The sequence below is a fragment of the Galeopterus variegatus genome, unplaced genomic scaffold, assembly GCF_000696425.1.
Source record: "Galeopterus variegatus unplaced genomic scaffold, G_variegatus-3.0.2 Scaffold12913, whole genome shotgun sequence".
Classification (NCBI taxonomy): Eukaryota; Metazoa; Chordata; class Mammalia; order Dermoptera; family Cynocephalidae; genus Galeopterus; species Galeopterus variegatus.
In genome coordinates, this window is record NW_007739024.1 from 16,508 (window position 1) to 35,486 (window position 18,979).

General features: G+C 48.9%; 1 protein-coding gene across 1 annotated transcript in view; it reads right to left on the reverse strand.

The window, feature by feature from the left end:
• The window catches only part of LOC103581373 (disintegrin and metalloproteinase domain-containing protein 12-like), a gene marked incomplete at both ends in the record, with an annotated part of 29,115 nt that extends 10,447 nt beyond the window's left edge, over window positions 1–18,668 (reverse strand). Inside the window, 4 exons of the mRNA XM_008563222.1 lie at window positions 1,500–1,698; window positions 1,808–1,916; window positions 16,686–16,881; window positions 18,579–18,668. Of these exons, the coding sequence (XP_008561444.1) occupies window positions 1,500–1,698; window positions 1,808–1,916; window positions 16,686–16,881; window positions 18,579–18,668 (594 nt within the window). The remainder of the gene's footprint in view (window positions 1–1,499; window positions 1,699–1,807; window positions 1,917–16,685; window positions 16,882–18,578) is intronic.
• Between the last annotated feature and the right edge of the window lie 311 nt (window positions 18,669–18,979).

Consider the following 18,979-nt stretch of genomic DNA (forward strand, 5'->3'; position numbering starts at 1 on the left):
CCCAGCGCCACACTCTCCCGAGTGCGCCACGGGCTCGGCCCAGCAGAAGCATTTTTAATCGAGTGGAACCTTCCTATGGGGAAGGTCACCATTTGAACAGTAGACGTAGGGCAAGATGAACTCTCTTTGAAAAAAGTGCCAGCCCAAGCAGCTCTGAGGGGTCTCTGGGAATCCTAACCAAGGTGACTGTCACATTCTATCTGACAAAACAAATTGTCCAGGATTACAGTCAAACAGCAGGACCCTAGTGAGAATCACAGGCCATATGTGCAACACTAAAGACGATCCTAACCAAGGTGACTGTCACATTCTATCTGACAAAACAAATTGTCCAGGATTACAGTCAACCAGCAGGACCCTAGTGAGAATCACAGGCCATATGTGCAACACTAAAGACGACCCTCCGAGAGCCGGTGTTGTGTGGAGATGGAGATGGAAGCACATTTCAGCTTGTACACAGAGAAAACACTCAGTGATAAATTGAGTCCTTGGAATTTCAGGGTTCAGATGCGCCTGGTCCTAGCTGTTCAGACTACAGCTTAAAAACGGGTATCATTCTAATGTCAGGGCCTGAATAAAAGCTAATGTGGTTAAGGAGACATCCAGAACGTATAACATGGTTCACATACCACCCTGTTTCCTCAAGGAAAAAGCATATGTGGCTTGGGGTATGTGGGGGTGGGGTGGGGTGGAGGGAATTCCTGCCCTCAGGATTCTGCTAAGAGAAGCTGAATCTGCATCTTCCCTTTCTCCTCTGTGACCTCCATGATGGTGGGTGATTTCATGATGTTGAAAACGGTCCCAAAAAGCACTTGGGGGTTGATTCATCTTTTTCCTAAAACCCTTTATTGACTTGCTATCATTTAGTCTGATGAGAAAGTTTGGTTAAAAAAAAAATCAGTGTGGCAGAACATGAAAACCTCAAATTATTTCTTTTTCAAAAGTAGTGACTATTTCTAAACTTCAAAATATCTCCACCTACCTTTCCCCCTGTTGTCTGCAATAACTCCCTTTTGGCTTTAAGCTTAACCCATGTCTTCCTCTTTCCTATTCTCTCTATGGGGTCTCTGAAAGTACATGACCTCCCATTCCATCCAGGTGAGAACAAGCCCCCAAGAACTCTGTGCCAAAAACCAAGCCACATTTCCAAAAACAATATAACATTGCATTGCATTTCTTTCCAAAGTAATTTCCTGGCTGGAAACCCTTATGACACCCAGAGTGTAGAAATGACTTATTAACATTAAAGGGCCGAGAAGATAAGCTTGATTTTCCCAAATCTGCATCTGACTGTTCAGATCTGACTGTGCAGACCACGATCTAGGATTTATTAACTTTTCTTCTAGGTACAAAGTACTGGATTCCAGAGACAGTATTCTGAGAAGACATGGATTTAAGAAAACAAACCGACCTTATAACCCAGTTCTTGAACAGGACGTTTTTCAAGGGGCCCCGTTCCAGACTTACATTAATGATACAAGAGAATACTGGAGTCTTACTTTTCCATCTGCACACTTGGTGCCTGCAAGCACAAGCCCTGGGTCTGGCATGTCATCGCCCAAGTACACGTGGGTCCCCCGGCACAGAATCCGGCCTCCTTCCTGCAGTGGGATATTTGTTTCTATGGAAACAGCATTGGTACCAATGACTGGCCGGCTGGCCCCTCCTTGACATTGGATTTTTCCACATTTAGCATCTCTGGAAGGGTAAGAACAAACAATCCCCAAAGTCAAACAGTTTGGAACCAACCCCAAGTGATGTGGGAAGGTCAAAGCGATGACACTGGGCAGATGAGCACCTCTCATACCTCATCTCGCATTTGGCAAAGGAACTCTTGGAGTCTTTGCCACAGTTGCCGTAAGGATCACCTGCGGAGTTGACTCTCTCAAAGCAGATCCCAGGGGCAGGTTTAGCACCTGGAACAGAAGCAAAACAGCACTTTCACCTCCTGCAAGTTTTCTTAACATTTTTCATTGAAGGGCACTGGGCTTCCAGGCAAAGGGGAAATGTGCTCTGTGTTCAGACAGGTTGCCCCCGGTGTCTCAGCAGCTTCACAGTGGGAACTGGCTGGGGGAAGCCCGAGTGTCACAGCTGGCACCTGCTCCTGGCTCAGCTCACAATAAGGCACACGTCGTGGCTCACTCTTCTTTAGGGCTGCTATCTCAGGCCCTTGGCGTGCGTAGCCTCTCAGGAGATGAGGCCTGGCTGTGGGACCGGACCTGATCCTAGGCAGAAAGGAGCTGCTGGCTGCAGAGCAGGGGAAGCTCGCTCTCTTTAACAACATCCCACACAATTCCGGTGAGAAAATGCAAGCGAGGGCAGATTCCAAAGAGTAACGATGACTAATGTGGGGAAATGGGAGAGAGAACAGATGAGCAGTGCCGGGATCTCACACGACACTTTCAGTCCCATAAAGCTCCCTGTAAGAGCAAGCACTGGCTGCAATTAACACCTGCTTTTGCACAGCAGAGATTGCTCTCAGGGGCCATGGAGTCATAACCCTGGTGGTCACTGTGCACAGCGTGACATGGGGAGGGTCATGGCAGCTGGAGAGCTCAGGAAATGGCCATTTTTAGCACATCTTCCAGCAGGGAAAGAGAGGGCATATAATCGGGGTTCACAGTGCTACAGCTTTGGAGGCTCTTGAATCCTGTGCATAGTGATATCATTGAAGACTAAGATCAAGTTGGGAAAACCCGCTGCCTTCTTTGTACGAACCCTGCCCTTCGGTGTGGCCTTGGTGTACCTTGTCCCCCACACTGGCGTGTTTGGGCACTTCCTGTCACATCACTTCTAACTGCCAGGATGCCAGCTTCCAGGGCCCAGCCCTGCCTCTGCTCTGCTCCCAACTTCAGGGAGGCTCCACTTGCCTTCCAAGCTGATGATGAACTTACTTAACATACTAATAGATGATGGCAAGGCTCCCCTCCTCCCAGGGAGCAGGAGATGATCTTATTACTAAAACCAGCCACTGATCTGCAGCCTGTTCCTCATCAGCTGCTAGCAGACATGACTATTTCTTTATAAAAAGCCCGACATCTCTTTATAAAAAAACCCGATACGTGAGGTGGGGATGATCTTATTACTAAAACCAGCCACTGATCTGCAGCCTGTTCCTCATCAGCTGCTAGCAGACACGACTATTTCTTTATAAAAAGCCCGACATCTCTTTATAAAAAAACCCGATACGTGAGGTGGGGATCGTGCTAAGCAACTGACCTCCACATAGAGCCCTGCAGTCCTGCACCTCCATTTTCCCATTTTTTCAAAAACCATTTGAGAGAGGCCTTCCCAAACTGGACACGATTCCCTCGTCATGAAAAAAGGCGAAGTCTCTGGCTCTTTAAAATCACATTCCTTTTATTCTGATTCTCTTCTTTGCTTGCAGTGTGGCTGCACAACCGACGTAGTCAGCTTCTGCCTGTTGTGGGTCCGATCTGCCCTCATCCTGCCTAATTATTCTTTTTCATGTACCACCAGAGGGGGGAAGGGTGGGCAGGGCGAGTCTCCATGTGGAACCTGCACTTTGTATTTAAATTAATCCCGCTTGATGGTACTTTTGATCAAAGAACTTGGATCTAATCGATTAAAGCAGTTTGGAAAAATCGGCATGTAAAATATTAACAACACAACCATTTGTTTTTGCATGGACCCTGTGCATTTATCGCCTGCCCGTTTGGTTCTTTCTTGCAATCATCCATCCTCCTATCTTTCCCCATTCATTCTTCCCTCCCTCCTTCCACCCACCTGTCTACCCATCATGTTGCAGACTTCCATCTAACACACATATTTGTTCGGCACTTACTGTCTTCCAGGCACTGGGGGTATAGTGGTGACCAAATTGGACCAAACTCCTGCTTGCTTGAAAATTGCAAGGACAAACAGAAAACAAACAAACAAATCCACTCCTCTGAAGTCCAGTGTTGGAGAGTGCTATGAAGGAAAAGAGAGTAAGGGGGCCCAGGGGGCTGTTGTTCTTTAAGGCAGGCTGGTCAGGGACACCTCTTACAGGAGAAAAGCCATGAGCTGAATCCCACCACTTAATCCTACCAGTGATCCTACAAGGTGGGTCTCATTATCCCATTTTACGGACAAGAAAACCAGGACTTAAGAGGTTAGATATCATTTCGTCATGGAATATGATGCTGTTTTAATGCTACTAGTATACAGATTCTGTCACCCTTACTGTTATAAAGTAACTTTCTCCTGGGAATTGTGGCCACTTACAAGAACCTATACCATGCTGCCATTCAAATGTGTTAACTGACAAATTTTTCTCATAGGGAGCTGTCAAGAGCTTTCCGAGTTTTGGACATGTGAGCTCACGGACAGCTCAATGATCCCTGGGAGGAGGATGAGATGGGGCGGGTTGGACTGGGGGGCACACGAGGACAAGAGAGAAGGGGAGGAAGGGGAGGGAGGAAAGACGAGCAGGAGACCACTGCCGCAGGGGTTTAACACACTGCAAATGGGACAGCAAAGCAAGGGGGAAGCCTGAAAAATAAATACCAAATAAAGGAGCTAAAATTATGCTAGCAAACCAAGCAAAGGAATAGAAACAGCATTTAAACAAGTATAAAAGCATCTTGGAAGAGAAAACAAACACTGGATTGCTGCTCGGGAATCCAAACGCGGAACACACTGGCCTTCTGGGTTGGGTGTGCCTGCGCTTTTAATGCCCCAAATGCCGATGGGGCAGCCCAGCTCAGAAAACCAGGTGTACATGAGATGCAATGGCCTGTAAACCCGCTGAGGCTTTTCCTGATAACTCTGAAGCACTGTACATGCCCAAGCAGAAGGCACCTTGCATTTCAGGACAGCTGCCATTTTTCAAATATAAAATCCCATAGAAAGGTTTATGGCCAATTTGAATATATTGCTTTTTTTTTTTTTACTCTCCGATATCATGAAATAACTGTACTCACATGCATGCTTCTGTGGTCTCACGGTCTTTTTTTTTTCCGCAGCACCCCCCACACTTCTGGTTGTTCTGACGCTGACCTTTCCCATTCTATTATGATGCTGTCGCTGGGAATCTTATTTTAGGCACAAGTACCTGCTTCGCCAACAGTGGGACAGTTCGTCTTTTTATTTATTTTACTTTTTCCTATTTGTCCAGTGGGTGTATATTCGTGACCTCTACAACCTAATCACCCATCCTGTGGCTTACCAAAGTGATTTTTTAAAAGCTCTTTTACCAAAATAACCAAAAATAGAGTCATGAAGTCACACCCTAGGAATAATAATTAAGCATGTGATAAATGCGCCTGGCTTTTTTTAAGCCCAATTTTGCTGGTCCACCTCAACGAGCCTCCCAAGCCAGCACAGATGGAGGTTTACAAGATGCAAAGCGCCTTCCCAGCTGGACTGGGACATTCAAAAGATGTGATGGAGAGACTGAGAGGTTGGTAATAAACAATTCTGATGGGTAATTTCAGGGGGAAGCCTTGTTTTACAGCTGGGCATGCATGGGATCTAAGAAGCACCACCACAAACATGCATCGCATCTCACACCTTTTGGGAATGCCTCCTTCCGTGTGGTCTCTGTCGTTGGCAGCCATGCTGCAGAGCTGGAAGAGCAAGGGCTTGGGACACAGAACAATGTGGGCTGGTCTGGAGTGGGCCCTACATACAACAGGACTTTGTTACAGAAGCTGCTGAGGCTTTGTTCCCTCATCTGTAAAATGGAGACAAGGACACCACCTGAGTCAGAGACACCGTGAAGCTCAGTGAGTCCGTGGGTAAAGCCCTGGCATATGTCAGGCCCTCCGGGACCCGAGTTATGATGACGACTCCCATCCATCATGAGGAAGGCTTGGCTTCTGGACCTGAGGGCAGGGAGAGTGTGCAGAAGACAGGCCCGTGTCTAGGACCTTGTTCACAGCACCTGCATATTTGTAATGGCTCGCAATTGTGTCAACAGGGGCTGTCCACCTATCCCCCTCCCAAGTTATAGTCCCCGGGGCCTCGGCACTTTGAGGAAAACCAGTGAAGACTGATGAATGACCGGATACCTTGGGAAATGAGGGGGATGAAAAAAAAATCTCATCTGAAAGCCTGGGAGTTTGTGCACATACTTTGCATAGAAATCCAAATCCTTGTCAACGAAGTAGTTTCTAAGAGGCAGGTGGCACAGGATCATGGCTGGACAGAAGGATCGTGGTTTTGGTTTGAGATCCATGAGTCAAGCTCAGCTTTGCCACTTACTCATGTGGTGATTTTGGCAAGTCACAAATCCTTGAGTCACAGCTCCCCACGGGCCCGGGGTCAGGGCTGGATCTGGGCCCCCTCCAGCCAGCTCCTGCTGGGCCTCCGCAACCTCGTCTTGCTGAGTAGGCAACAGACCTCGAGTTAAGACACTTGGGTTTGACGCTCTACTCCACCGAACCCTGGGAACGAAGATCATCTCCCCTATAACTCCTCCCCTTGCTCTTAGCAAACACACACACTTTAAGTGACTGGCACTTTTTAGATCATCAGCGTGTTATGTGTCGGGCACCCCCACGTGTTATATGTCGGGTGTATTGCTGGGTGCAGCATGCAGTACCTTTGATCCTTATAACTACCCTATGAGGTCTATGTCCCCCTATTTCACAGATCTTAACACTAAGGCTCAGCATTTTAGCAACTTGCCAAAAATCACCACATGAGTAAGTGGCAAAGCTGAGCTTGACTCATGGATCTCAAACCAAAACCACGATCCTTCTGTCCAGCCATGATCCTGTGCCACCTGCCTCTTAGAAACTACCTCGTTGACAACTGACTCCTGTCCCTGCCGTTCCTCCCTCTCCAGACCACAAACATGCTCCTGTAATCCACCTGCTCTTGCCCTTGGCTCCATCTCCACCAAGCCCTTTTCCAGTGAATAACCTGACAGGCCAGCATGTGCGTTCATCCCAGGTGCTGCCCTGAATTGGGTGACACACCTGCTTGGATCTGAGCACGCCCAGCAGGGACTCCCTCCACGGGGGCAACACAGAGAGGCAGCAGGCATTTTTATGCATTTGTGTTGAGTCTCTACTGGTTGCAACAATTCTCAACAGAATGACTTGAAAACTTCTGAAGAGAAGTCAATTCCTAAAGCAACAAGGCTCAGTGGAGTTTGGCCAGTAAAATTTACTTTGTTTTGGTATTAATTTGTCTGGTGGGTTCTAAAGGCTGACTTTCTGTCTCCCCCAGGAAAGCAATAATGGTCTCTTTCCAAGAGTTTGTTCATTTGAGCTCTCACCCAGCACAAGAGCAAGCAGGACATGCCATGTCACACTTCAGGGTTGACGTGTGGCCAGGACATGTTGTTGTCAATGGGGCACAGCCACAACAGGGCTCGCTGCCATGTGACAAAGAAAAGTGACACTTGGGGGCCAGCCCCATGGCGCACTCGGGAGAGTGTGGCGCTGGGAGCGCAGCGATGCTCCCGCCGTGGGTTTGGATCCTATATAGGGATGGCCGGTGCGCTCACTGGCTGAGCGTGGTGCGGGTGACACCAAGCCAAGGGTTGTGATTCCCTTACTGGTCACGAAAAAGACAAAAAAAAAAAAAAAAAAGGAAAGAAAAGTGACACTTGGACGAGAGGCAGGTCATAATTTCATCAACTACATAAACTTGGGGACAGGACAGATGCATCGATCTCTGTGAAGTCAAAAACCAGAATGCATACAATAGTCCCGTCACATACATGTTCCTTCCTCTCTCTGGAGAATCAAGGAAAAGTATGCTATGTGGTATGCTATGTGACATAAACGTACGCTATGTGACTCCTGGCCAACCCTAACGGAGAAGGTCTTTTGCACCCTCCAGCACTCAGGGACTGACAGCAGTCACTGACACTCTGAAACTGCTGTTGTTTTAGTCTGGGGGGGGGAGTGGCAGGAAGGCGGGAGGAGGGGGGAGCAGACCTTGTTTGCAAGGCATGTTCTCATCCAGTTGGCTGGCGTTTCCCAGCCTGGAGTCTCCAGGACAGAATGAGAAACCTCCCATGAGAAACATGGATGTTTAAAGGCCAAGGGGTTTAGAATGAATCAAACTTATAAGAACATAAGTGGTTGAGGCTTGGTCCATTTCACACACGTTCCTGCTGCCCCACCTCCAGTTTTAGTTGTAGGGTGGTGTCACGTAGGTTTCTGGGCCACTTCCGGGGGCCAGTGAGGTCCCAGCTAGGGGGGGGGGGGGGGTGGCAGGAAGGCGGGAGGAGGGTGGAGCAGACCTTGTTTGCAAGGCGTGTTCTCATCCAGTTGGCTGGCATTTCCCAGCCTGGAGTCTCCAGGACAGAATGAGAAACCTCCCATGAGAAACATGGATGTTTAAAGGCCAAGGGGTTTAGAATGAATCAAACTTATAAGAACATAAGTGGTTGAGGCTTGGTCCATTTCACACACGTTCCTGCTGCCCCACCTCCAGTTTTAGTTGTAGGGTGGTGTCACGTAGGTTTCTGGGCCACTTCCTGGGGCCAGTGAGGTCCCAGCTAGAGGTGGCCAGCACTGCTCAGCACCACCCCTTCCAGCACCCACGCGGCCCACGTCCCTCCTAGAAGGTGATCTCTCTTTACAGGAGAAACTGTGTGGTAGAAGGAGTTTCCTGGTGGTTTGTAGGAGACTTGGGGTTGTTTGATTGTTTTATATAACATCTCTCCCATATCCCTTCTTCTAGGAATAAAAGCATTTTTCTTATGGGAAATCCATTTTATATGGTTTAGGTGGAGCTAACTTTCCCACCCAATGTCAGAGGGATGAACGTAAGATTCAGTTCTGGCCAATCAGAGTGGTCCATCCCACAGGATGTACGGTTGGGATTTGGTCAATGCTGGGCACATGACCAAAGCCAGGTAAATCCGTGTTGCTGGAGCCAGCTGGATGAGGGTCCAGGGTTGCTGGGTCCTTCACGGCCTTCCTCCTGTCACCACCTCCTCATGGAGGCTGGCTTGACCTCCCTTCTCTCATCCTTCTTGCAGAGCTTGTCTTCTCCTTGTATTCAACACACTCACTATTGCCTCTTGGGATACCCNAAAAAAAAAAAAAAAAAGGAAAGAAAAGTGACACTTGGACGAGAGGCAGGTCATAATTTCATCAACTACATAAGCTTGGGGACAGGACAGATGCATCGATCTCTGTGAAGTCAAAAACCAGAATGCATACAATAGTCCCGTCACATACGTGTTCCTTCCTCTCTCTGGAGAATCAAGGAAAAGTATGCTATGTGGTATGCTATGTGACATAAACGTACGCTATGTGACTCCTGGCCAACCCTAACGGAGAAGGTCTTTTGCACCCTCCAGCACTCAGGGACTGACAGCAGTCACTGACACTCTGAAACTGCTGTTGTTTTAGTCTGGGGGGGGGAGTGGCAGGAAGGCGGGAGGAGGGTGGAGCAGACCTTGTTTGCAAGGCATGTTCTCATCCAGTTGGCTGGCGTTTCCCAGCCTGGAGTCTCCAGGACAGAATGAGAAACCTCCCATGAGAAACATGGATGTTTAAAGGCCAAGGGGTTTAGAATGAATCAAACTTATAAGAACATAAGTGGTTGAGGCTTGGTCCATTTCACACACGTTCCTGCTGCCCCACCTCCAGTTTTAGTTGTAGGGTGGTGTCACGTAGGTTTCTGGGCCACTTCCTGGGGCCAGTGAGGTCCCAGCTAGAGGTGGCCAGCACTGCTCAGCACCACCCCTTCCAGCACCCACGCGGCCCACGTCCCTCCTAGAAGGTGATCTCTCTTTACAGGAGAAACTGTGTGGTAGAAGGAGTTTCCTGGTGGTTTGTAGGAGACTTGGGGTTGTTTGATTGTTTTATATAACATCTCTCCCATATCCCTTCTTCTAGGAACAAAAGCATTTTTCTTATGGGAAATCCATTTTATATGGTTTAGGTGGAGCTAACTTTCCCACCCAATGTCAGAGGGATGAACGTAAGATTCAGTTCTGGCCAATCAGAGTGGTCCATCCCACAGGATGTACGGTTGGGATTTGGTCAATGCTGGGCACATGACCAAAGCCAGGTAAATCCGTGTTGCTGGAGCCAGCTGGATGAGGGTCCAGGGTTGCTGGGTCCTTCACGGCCTTCCTCCTGTCACCACCTCCTCATGGAGGCTGGCTTGACCTCCCTTCTCTCATCCTTCTTGCAGAGCTTGTCTTCTCCTTGTATTCAACACACTCACTATTGCCTCTTGGGATACCCCAGGCTACTGCCTGACTGTAAAAACCCCTGCGGGCAGCGAGCGAAGGTGCCTCAACCTGCACAGAGTAGGTCTGTTCCAGGAATGAATGAGTGATGAGCCCTCTGGGGAAAGCCCAACATGTGTCCAGTGCCCTCCCCAGAGGAAGTCAGCTGTGGTTCTGCAAACAAAGCATCTCAGGTGAACATCTCCTGGCCCCAGATTTTCACTTATTCATTTACATCCAATCAAGTATTACTGTGCTGTCTTCTGAGGAAAGAAAACATAAGGTCGTGAAAAGACAGACATTTTACTTACTAGAGAGAGAGATTGCCACTCCCTCAAAATCGAGGTGAAGTAAGAACACATATGAGCAGGGAAACCAAAGGGTCGCAGTGCTGACCCTGGGAGCAGATGCAGCTCTTGCTTCCAAAGGAAACATCATGACAGGACTCACAGGCACAGACCCCGCAGACAGGCTTCTGAGTGCCGCGGCTGCCCAGCACCTGCCGATGCTGGTCAGAATAGCGGAGAAGGGCCAGTGAGGCGTGGCACGGGGCTTCTGTATTAGGTGCCATCTGCAATTTGTCTTGGAGACAGAATGGTCAATAACTTTAAAAGTGTAAATGACTCCTATCCACTATGTTCTAAAGGCACAGATTTGGGTTCAAAGTTGGTGTACTCAAAAATCACGAAGATGAGAGATTTTATATCTATCTCTCAGCAAGAATGACAATTTTCTTATCACTACTATACCACATCAATTTAAAGCCTTTGAATCCTTAATAATGGAACACTTAGATGTTTTGCCATTATTGAAAGATAAAATTTAGCCTTTCAGAGGGAATTTTGACATCACACTGTATTTTATAATTATGTAGGAAGTGATGGATTTTAATTACCAGTCTTATCTTAAGAGTGATATTACTGATATTTGTAATTGTAGTTTGGAAGTTCCCAATGGCATCGTATCTTTTGAAAGAGAGATGAGAGCATCTTTCATTGAGCCCACGATTGACTCAGTCTAATCTTTGACTTAAAACAACTCCATTCTGCAAATGTACTTTTCCAGTTTAATCAAATCAGCTGCTTCTTCCCTCTGTCACTGATTTCCCTAACCCTTGTCCCAAATATCCTGAGACAAAGGCATTTTTACAAACAATGGAAGCAATCTTGTTCTCCCATCTCTCTTCTCCAAGTCGACTTTCCCATTCCACAGAAAATATAGTCGCTGTGAACAAATTGTATCATTTCCTTTTCACGTAATGGGATAAAAGGAAAACTTTCCTGACTCTTAAACAATACTACTCTTCGCAAAAGAATCTTTCCTTCCCATCGGTAGCCACCAGAGTTGTAGGTGATCGGTAAACACACTGCCGTAGGTGGATCACCATAAACCAAGCTTCTTTAAACCAGTCTTGTAGATAAACACTGAATATTTACCAGCCCACTAAAAACTGTCCAGCCAGCTCACACTGCATAAATCAAACGACACCAGATTCTGGTGAGTGATAAAATAGGTAAAACTAACATATTTCAGGACTTCCCTGATGCAAATGGTTTGTGGCTTTAGACATGTAGTTATCTGTAAGATTAATGGCCAAGTGATGTTTTTGGTAACCATGCCAGTTATTCTGACAAACAACATTGGCAACAGTAAATTTGCTGCCTAAAGGAAAATATCCGGCTGTATTTCAGAAGGAATAAAGGTCATGTCACATTGACAGAAAATCGTTGTGGTTATTAAGACTAAACCGGACAGAGAGAGAGCTAAAGGCAAGTTACACAGTTTGAATTACAGATAACATTTATGTGTTTGACATCAACATATAAAGTCTTGAGACACAAGATTTGTGGGAGGAAATCAGTGAGGAGGCAAAAAAAATCAAACTCCCAGCCGACATGAAGATTATCACCAACGATACTAATAATTAGAAAAACAAATAAATGAACCCCAAAATCTAAAAGGTATCCTGAAAGTGTATTAGTTTGCCAGTTAGGAGTTGCAGGCATATGTTTTGAATTTTCTATTGTTTTATTTGTAAAAAGATTTGGAAACAGGGTTATTTTATTGAAATATAATGCTGGATTGTGAAGAGCCTATTTCAAAAGGGAATAGTTGTTGGAAGGAAGGGCTTCATCCGGCCAGCAGATGGGTAGCCAGATCTGGAGCGTGAGTAGCAGACATCCTGAACGTAACTGGGGAGTTCCGGACGACTCCACAAGTTGGCCAGGTCACTGGTGAGAATGGCATGAGCCAGCAGAACAAGATCTCGATGACTCCTAGAGATCTGAGTTACTGTGCTTCCCAGGAGCCCAATAATGACCCCAGTGCAAGCATGGTCTAGACCCTGGAGCATTTGCTAATGGGTGGGGAAACGAAATACTGCAAATGCATCTTTGACATTTTTTCTTTTCTGAATCATGAAAAACTAATTCAAACCAACCGCTATAACAAAGCATTCAAATGCTCTCAACCCGTGCATCTGGCTGGCCAGAGGCCTGGCCGAGGAAGTTACCTCTGCCCCCAGGACTGCTTTTGTCCAGGATTAATGCTTCCCAGGAGGACATGGGGATGGAGTCACATCCTGAGTCCACTCCAGGTCCAGGCAGGGACTGTGGGAAGTGTGTCAGCATCTTACACACAGCAGGACATCAACAAATACTTAATAAATGAGAGGATGAGGTGGCAGATGAGGATCTCTGCTCTCTACATTGCAGCCCACGCTCTACACAAATAGAACTACCTGCATGTCCCTGGGTTGGTTCACACTGTCCCTGCGTGCCTCGATCTGTATGATTCCGTACACTGGGAATGCTCTTCCTCTTCCACCCTGGGCACATGGCTACTCCAGGGCAACCCCATCCATGAAGACTCCTGGTTGGCTGCTCTCTTCTACCCCACACTATCTCATGCGTGATCCTCTTACCACTCTCTTTACAAGCCCTTAGGATCTGAGTAGCTTGCTCATTAGTCTATGAGCTTCCGGTGAGCACAGCTGCATATTATTTATAGACTTTAGATTTGCAAGGTGCTATGCATCTGGCATGTATATTACATAGAATAGATCATAGGCCATGTGACAGGATAACCCTGTACCCAGAACGTAGGTAGATTACTATCCCCATTTAACAGATGAGGCACAACAAGGCTGAGCAATTTGCTGAAGGTCATCTTGCGAGTAAGTAGTTTGTTCAATGTCTGCAGCCCCCACAAAAAGGTCCATATCCTAATCTGGAACCTGTGAATATCTTAGCTTACATGGAAAAAGGGACTTTGAAGATATGATTAAGTTCTTTTTTTTTTTTTTGGCAGCTGGCCAGTATGGGGATCCAAACCCTTGACCTTGGTGCTTGACTTTGGTGTTATTAGCACCACTGCACTCCCAAGTGAGCCACGGGCCAGCCCCTAAATTAAGGATCTTGAGATGAGGAGATTATACTGGATTATCCAGTTGGTCCAATGTCATCACAAAGGTCCTTATAAGAGGGAGGCAAGAGGGGCGAAGGCAGAGAAGGAAATGTGACAACAGGAGCCGAAGCCAGAGAGAGACAGAGATTAGAGGATGCTGTGCTGCTGGCCTTGAAGATCGAGAAAGAGGGTCATGACCCAAGGAAACCTGGAAAGGCAAGAAAACAGATTCTCCCCTAGAGCCTCTAAAAGCAACATGGCCATGCCAACACCTTGACTTTAGGATTTCTGACCTCCAGAACTGTAAAATGATAAATCTGTATTGTTGCAAACCACTAAGCGTGTGGCAATTTGTTACAGCAGCTGCCGGAAACTCATACGCTGCCCTACAGTGGAGAACGAGGCGGCTGTGCCTGTGCAGAGGGAGGGGAGCTGGAAGGGCGGGCAGGGCTGGAGGCCCTGGGGTGAGGCCCGCTGGCCCTGAGGGCCTCTGCAGTCTCTGTTGATTTGAAGTAGTGAGAAGGGGCTGGCAGAGGTAGACGAAACCCCGGGAGTCACAAGCCTGAGGTGGCTCCCCAGACCCGGTCCCTGTGCTTGTGGTTTCCAGGAACTCTGAGCAGCCTCCCTGAGCCCTCTTCCTCAAAACACACTTGTCACCAGCAGTCCTGATGCCACAGCTGCCTAGTGCTAAGTGCAATGGCCCTCGCGGTGACTCCCACCAGCACCCTGGCAAATGCCTCCCGGGTTGGCAGGGAGCGGCTGGGTAGGGGAGAGAAGAGCTGAGCTGGGAGCCCGCAGGAAGCCCCTCCGTGGGAAGGCCACGCAGCCCCAGGAGGACGAGAATCAGCAGGGAACTTCCTGTGGCTCTTGCTCTTGAAAAGCTCAGTCGGTGGGTCAGGGCGTCAGTCTGTCTGCCTGTCTCTTCTTACCTCTCTCTGGTCAGGCAGCTTGAGAAGGACTAGTCTGATGAGATAATAAATACCAGCCTTGGTCACCATGAATCAAAGGCACACAGCCAGCTGAGTAACACGGTGGTGGTGGCTTGGAGAGATCTGTGGAGCTCCATCTGACTCGGTTTGGAAGTGGGGTCTGACGTTATAATCCGGCAGGCCATTAATGAACACATTCCACCCTGAAAGCTCCCAGGGCTGTGTGTGCTCTGGCCACAGAATGCTTCTTGGAAAGGAGCATTTTAATGGCCCTGTAACTCGAGAAGGGAAGTTACTGACTCTGGAGAAGGGTTGGGAAGGGGATGGTCACTAGGGATGCTTTAGGCCATGAAGAGCTGGCTTGGAGCAGTAGCCACTGTCCCAAAGTGACCTCACTCAGCTAAAAGGTATCTGAAGACGCTAAGCCACTTCCAGCCAGTCCAACCACTGGACACGTGTACCGTGGGTGCCCACTTTATGTGTGTCATTGCAGCAAGGGCCCACCCTGGCCTGGAGGACCCTGTGGCCCAGTGGGCAAGGAGGCCAGGGCTGAGGGCTGCTCGGGGTCTGCAGACGAATCACAGCGAGCCTGGGGCCCGCAGGCTCCTCATTCCACTCGGAATCCTGCAGCGGCCCTGGGAGCTCCCCACAGGCCTGGACGTGGAGGCTGCATCAGGCTTTGTCGCTGCCTTCAGGCTGCTCTTGTCCTACCCAGAGAGCTCCGAGGCCAGAGGGGCAACTTGGGCCAGCGGGGGTAGTGGCCCCATGGCAGCAAACGTACATCCTTGTCCTGTGAGCCTGGTCGGTGCTTTCACATCACACTTAGAACCCACGCCTCAATGTGGAGTCATCGCTGTCTGCTGCAGCTGACGTCCCTCATTGTTCCCAAACCCAAACCTCACAACGAAAGCGAAAAGGTCTGGACCCCATTTCCCTCCCCCTAGAGCTCCTGCCTGAGCTTGCTTGGCTCTCGGCCTGGGCCTAGTTGACCACAGTGGCCTTGCCAGAGCTGAGGTCTCTGGCCGGGATGGGTCACCCCTGCAGTCTGCAGGAGGAGTGAGGGAAAGTGAACATTATGAGACAGGCAGTGAATCCCATGTGGTTTCTGGGGTGATGGGGCCACATGCTCTGCACTGCCCCATGAGGCCCTGGATCTCTGACCCCAGAAGATGGGGCAGTGGAGGAGAGACATGCCCGAGGCACTGATTCTTCCCTTTTCGTGTCTGAACTTTCACTTAATCTTAGAGCTGTGGTGGACCTTTAGCTCAGGACCTCATTCTTTGGGGAGACTGTGCTTACAGTAGTTCCACATGAGCACCAGGTCACAATGGCCCAGGTTTAAATCCCAGCCTCAAGACCTTGGGAAACTCACTTCCGGCCCTGGAGTTGGAGTTTTGCCTTCTGTAAAACTGTAGTCATTGTCCCTCCCTCAGGGGTTGTTGGAGGGAGGGTCAGAAAAGACAAATCATGCAGAGCACTCTGCCAAGGGCCCTCCGGAGTGGTGGATAGGTGGCCTCTTGCAGCCACTTCCAGGCCATCTTCTGACCTGGGTGCTTTTTCTGGAACATGCACAGAGTCTCACTCTGCTTTCAGAATCAAGTGTCATTCCAGGCCCTCACGCATCTTCCCCACATCCTGCTCCAAGCTCTGGTGCCCAGGACTGCACCCAGCTGCACCCCCCAGCCATGTGCTTTCCATGTGCTTGCTGGCCACTTCCTAATCACAGGCGTACTCATGCATTGAGTCCAGTCAGGGCCATTTCCATATGACCCTCCAGCGCCTCTGGCTGCAGGGATGCTCTCTCTGGAACCCTCACCCTTGATCAGGGTCCTCATTTGAGCACAAAGAGGCACTACCACAATCTAAGTGGTGGTGGGAAGTTCTGTCCATCTGTCTGTCTGTACAACAACATGCTAAGCTATCTGAGGGCAGGAGTCACGGCAGATTCATCCCTCCCCGCCCCCCCCCCACCCCATGGAGCATACAGTAGGTGCTCATGCATCTCTTGGACTGCACTGGGCTCCTCAATGGCAGGCTCCAGGCAGCATCCATGTTTGCCTGCTCCATACCCAGCATGGCCCCACCCCCTACCGGGTAGCCAGGCCCCCCCGACTGGAATGGCACCCTCCAGGAGCGAGGGCTTACTGTGAACAGAATGTGCTCCCTCAATCCCACTGTACGAGGTGGTGGCAGCCACATACCTGGTCCCCAGAGCGTGATGCACTGTTGCTCGTGGGTCTGACAGATGCCATTGTAGCAGTAGCCATCCACCCCCTGACACGGGTGCCCATCGTGCAGGTACACATTGGCTGGGCAGTGAGGACTGGCCCCTGTGCAGAACTCTGGGAGGTCGCAGGAGTTGCTGGAGCCTCTGCACGCAGTTCCTGCAGGCTTCAGCTGAAAGGAGAGGGTGCTTTATAGCAAGTGCATCACAGGAGAGGGGGAAGCAGCTCTCAATGGCACTCCTGGGGTGGAGTGGAGCAAAGCCATCTTAATATAGCCCCACATAAAGGGGCGAGGATTTCAAATGAAGTCCCTTTTACAGCCGAGAGAGCTTATTAAATAAACAGTCTCACTCTGGGGTCTGGGGTTCCACTATAAGGGCAATAGAACAACCAAGGCAGCCTCTTTTTAATTTCATGCAACATTAGGGTTTTCTGATGAGCAGACAAGCTGGTCACTGGCACTTGTCACCTCAGAGGAAGAAGAGGGTGGGGGCTGTTGGCTGCTGGGTGGGTTGATCTGTAAGAAAAAGATCCTGGTTGCCAACAGCATACACATCTTAAGATGCCATTCACACTTCCAGTGCTAGCATTTGTTGGCAAGTTAACCAGAATAATTCCAAGGGCACGATCACAATAGCGATTTTACTTTCTCATCAAGTCATAGAGCTGAAAGCTTCTCTTTAGCACTTTATGGGGAGATTTGGAGGAGAAGAAAAACAAGGGAGCAGTAAGGGATGGTAGAAACTATTTGACCCACACTCAGCTCTTAGTGGTTGAAGAAATTAAGGCTCAGAGTGGCTTGTCTGAGGCTACTCAGCCAGGGACCCCCAAGTTCTGGGCTTGGCTCTCTCTGCATACCTTTCAAAGGCAATGAGACAAGATTCCTGCCAATTTCTGGAATGTCGAAGTTGAAAGGAATTGTTTGAAAGTCATAAAATAAAAGCAGGTCACACCCAGGCATTGCCATATGATCTCTTCTCGCCTTCCTCCCTGGTGACCTACTTTGGGCATCGCCTTATCACAAGCCCACCCTTCTTCCCATCTTCCCTCGCCCCCTTCCAGCACCTTCCACTGCCAGCTGCTGGGTGCCAGGGAATGCCAGCTCCTTATAACATTCCCCATAAATTAATCGCCATTAGGGAGGGGATGAAGGGCATTTTAGAGGTGAACGTAAAATGTTATCATGCACTTTTAAATTTCTGTGCTTGAGAGGGGCAGGTAAGAGGGAGTTTTCTGTAAGCAGGATGCCAAAATCAATTGCTTAATTAAAAGAAAATAAAACTCTACCCTTGAAATCTTTGAATCAAAAGCTCAGGCTTCTGCCTTGTCAGTTATCTGCTCTGAAAAACAGGACAAACAACAGAAGTGCCAAAACACATGCAGTCACAGCAGCAGAAATGGCAAAAGTATGAAACTGCCGCTCTTGGCTGGGCCAGGTCGGCTGGCACCTTTTGCGGGGCAGATATTAAGATCGAGGTGTTTACACACAACCCCTGGGCAACCCACACGGCTTCTTGGGATCCAGCAGATGGACCTGGCATGAGGCAACATGACCTGGGTGGGGACTTGTCCTCACGTCATTCTCCTTGTTTTTGTAGTAACAGGACTGCTCGTGCATCTGGTAGCAACAAATGCAACGCTTAATACTGATAGAGTTTTTGGTCTCGTTAGTTTTCAATTCATAAATAATTTATCACAGATATCTACAATTAAAATATGCATTTCACCTGAAGATGGGACGACAATACAGACTGAGAGGGGAATAGTATCACACTGCATGAGAAGGAGTGACCCTCCTGCAGTGGGGAGCATGGGAAAGTGTGCCACCACACCGCGTGCCCCGCGTCCAGGCCGAGCCCACAGACTCACCCGACAGTCCTCACAGCACAGCCCGTGAGCGCACACGGCATCCGGCTTCAGGGTGCAGGTGGTGGCATTGCAGCAGCGATTCATGCATTCCTGGAGAGGGGAATGGAATCTGTGTGACAGGGTCATACAAAGCAGCTAGTCACTGACCACACATGTCACACCTGAAGTGACTGCAAAAGGGAAGAAAGAACAAGAGGGCAGCCTCCTGAACTAGAAACCTGCCTAACTGAGGATCATGTTCACCCATGAGAAAGCAAAGCTTCTGTTCAGTGTTTGTGAACCGACTGTGTCCTGGAGTCCCTGGCAAAAGTCAGCAAGTGCCTTTTGTGGAAGGTGGCAGGGCCAGGACAGGAAGGCAGCCAGGGAAGTCTTTGCAGTCAGCAGCACGCTGAGGCTGTGCA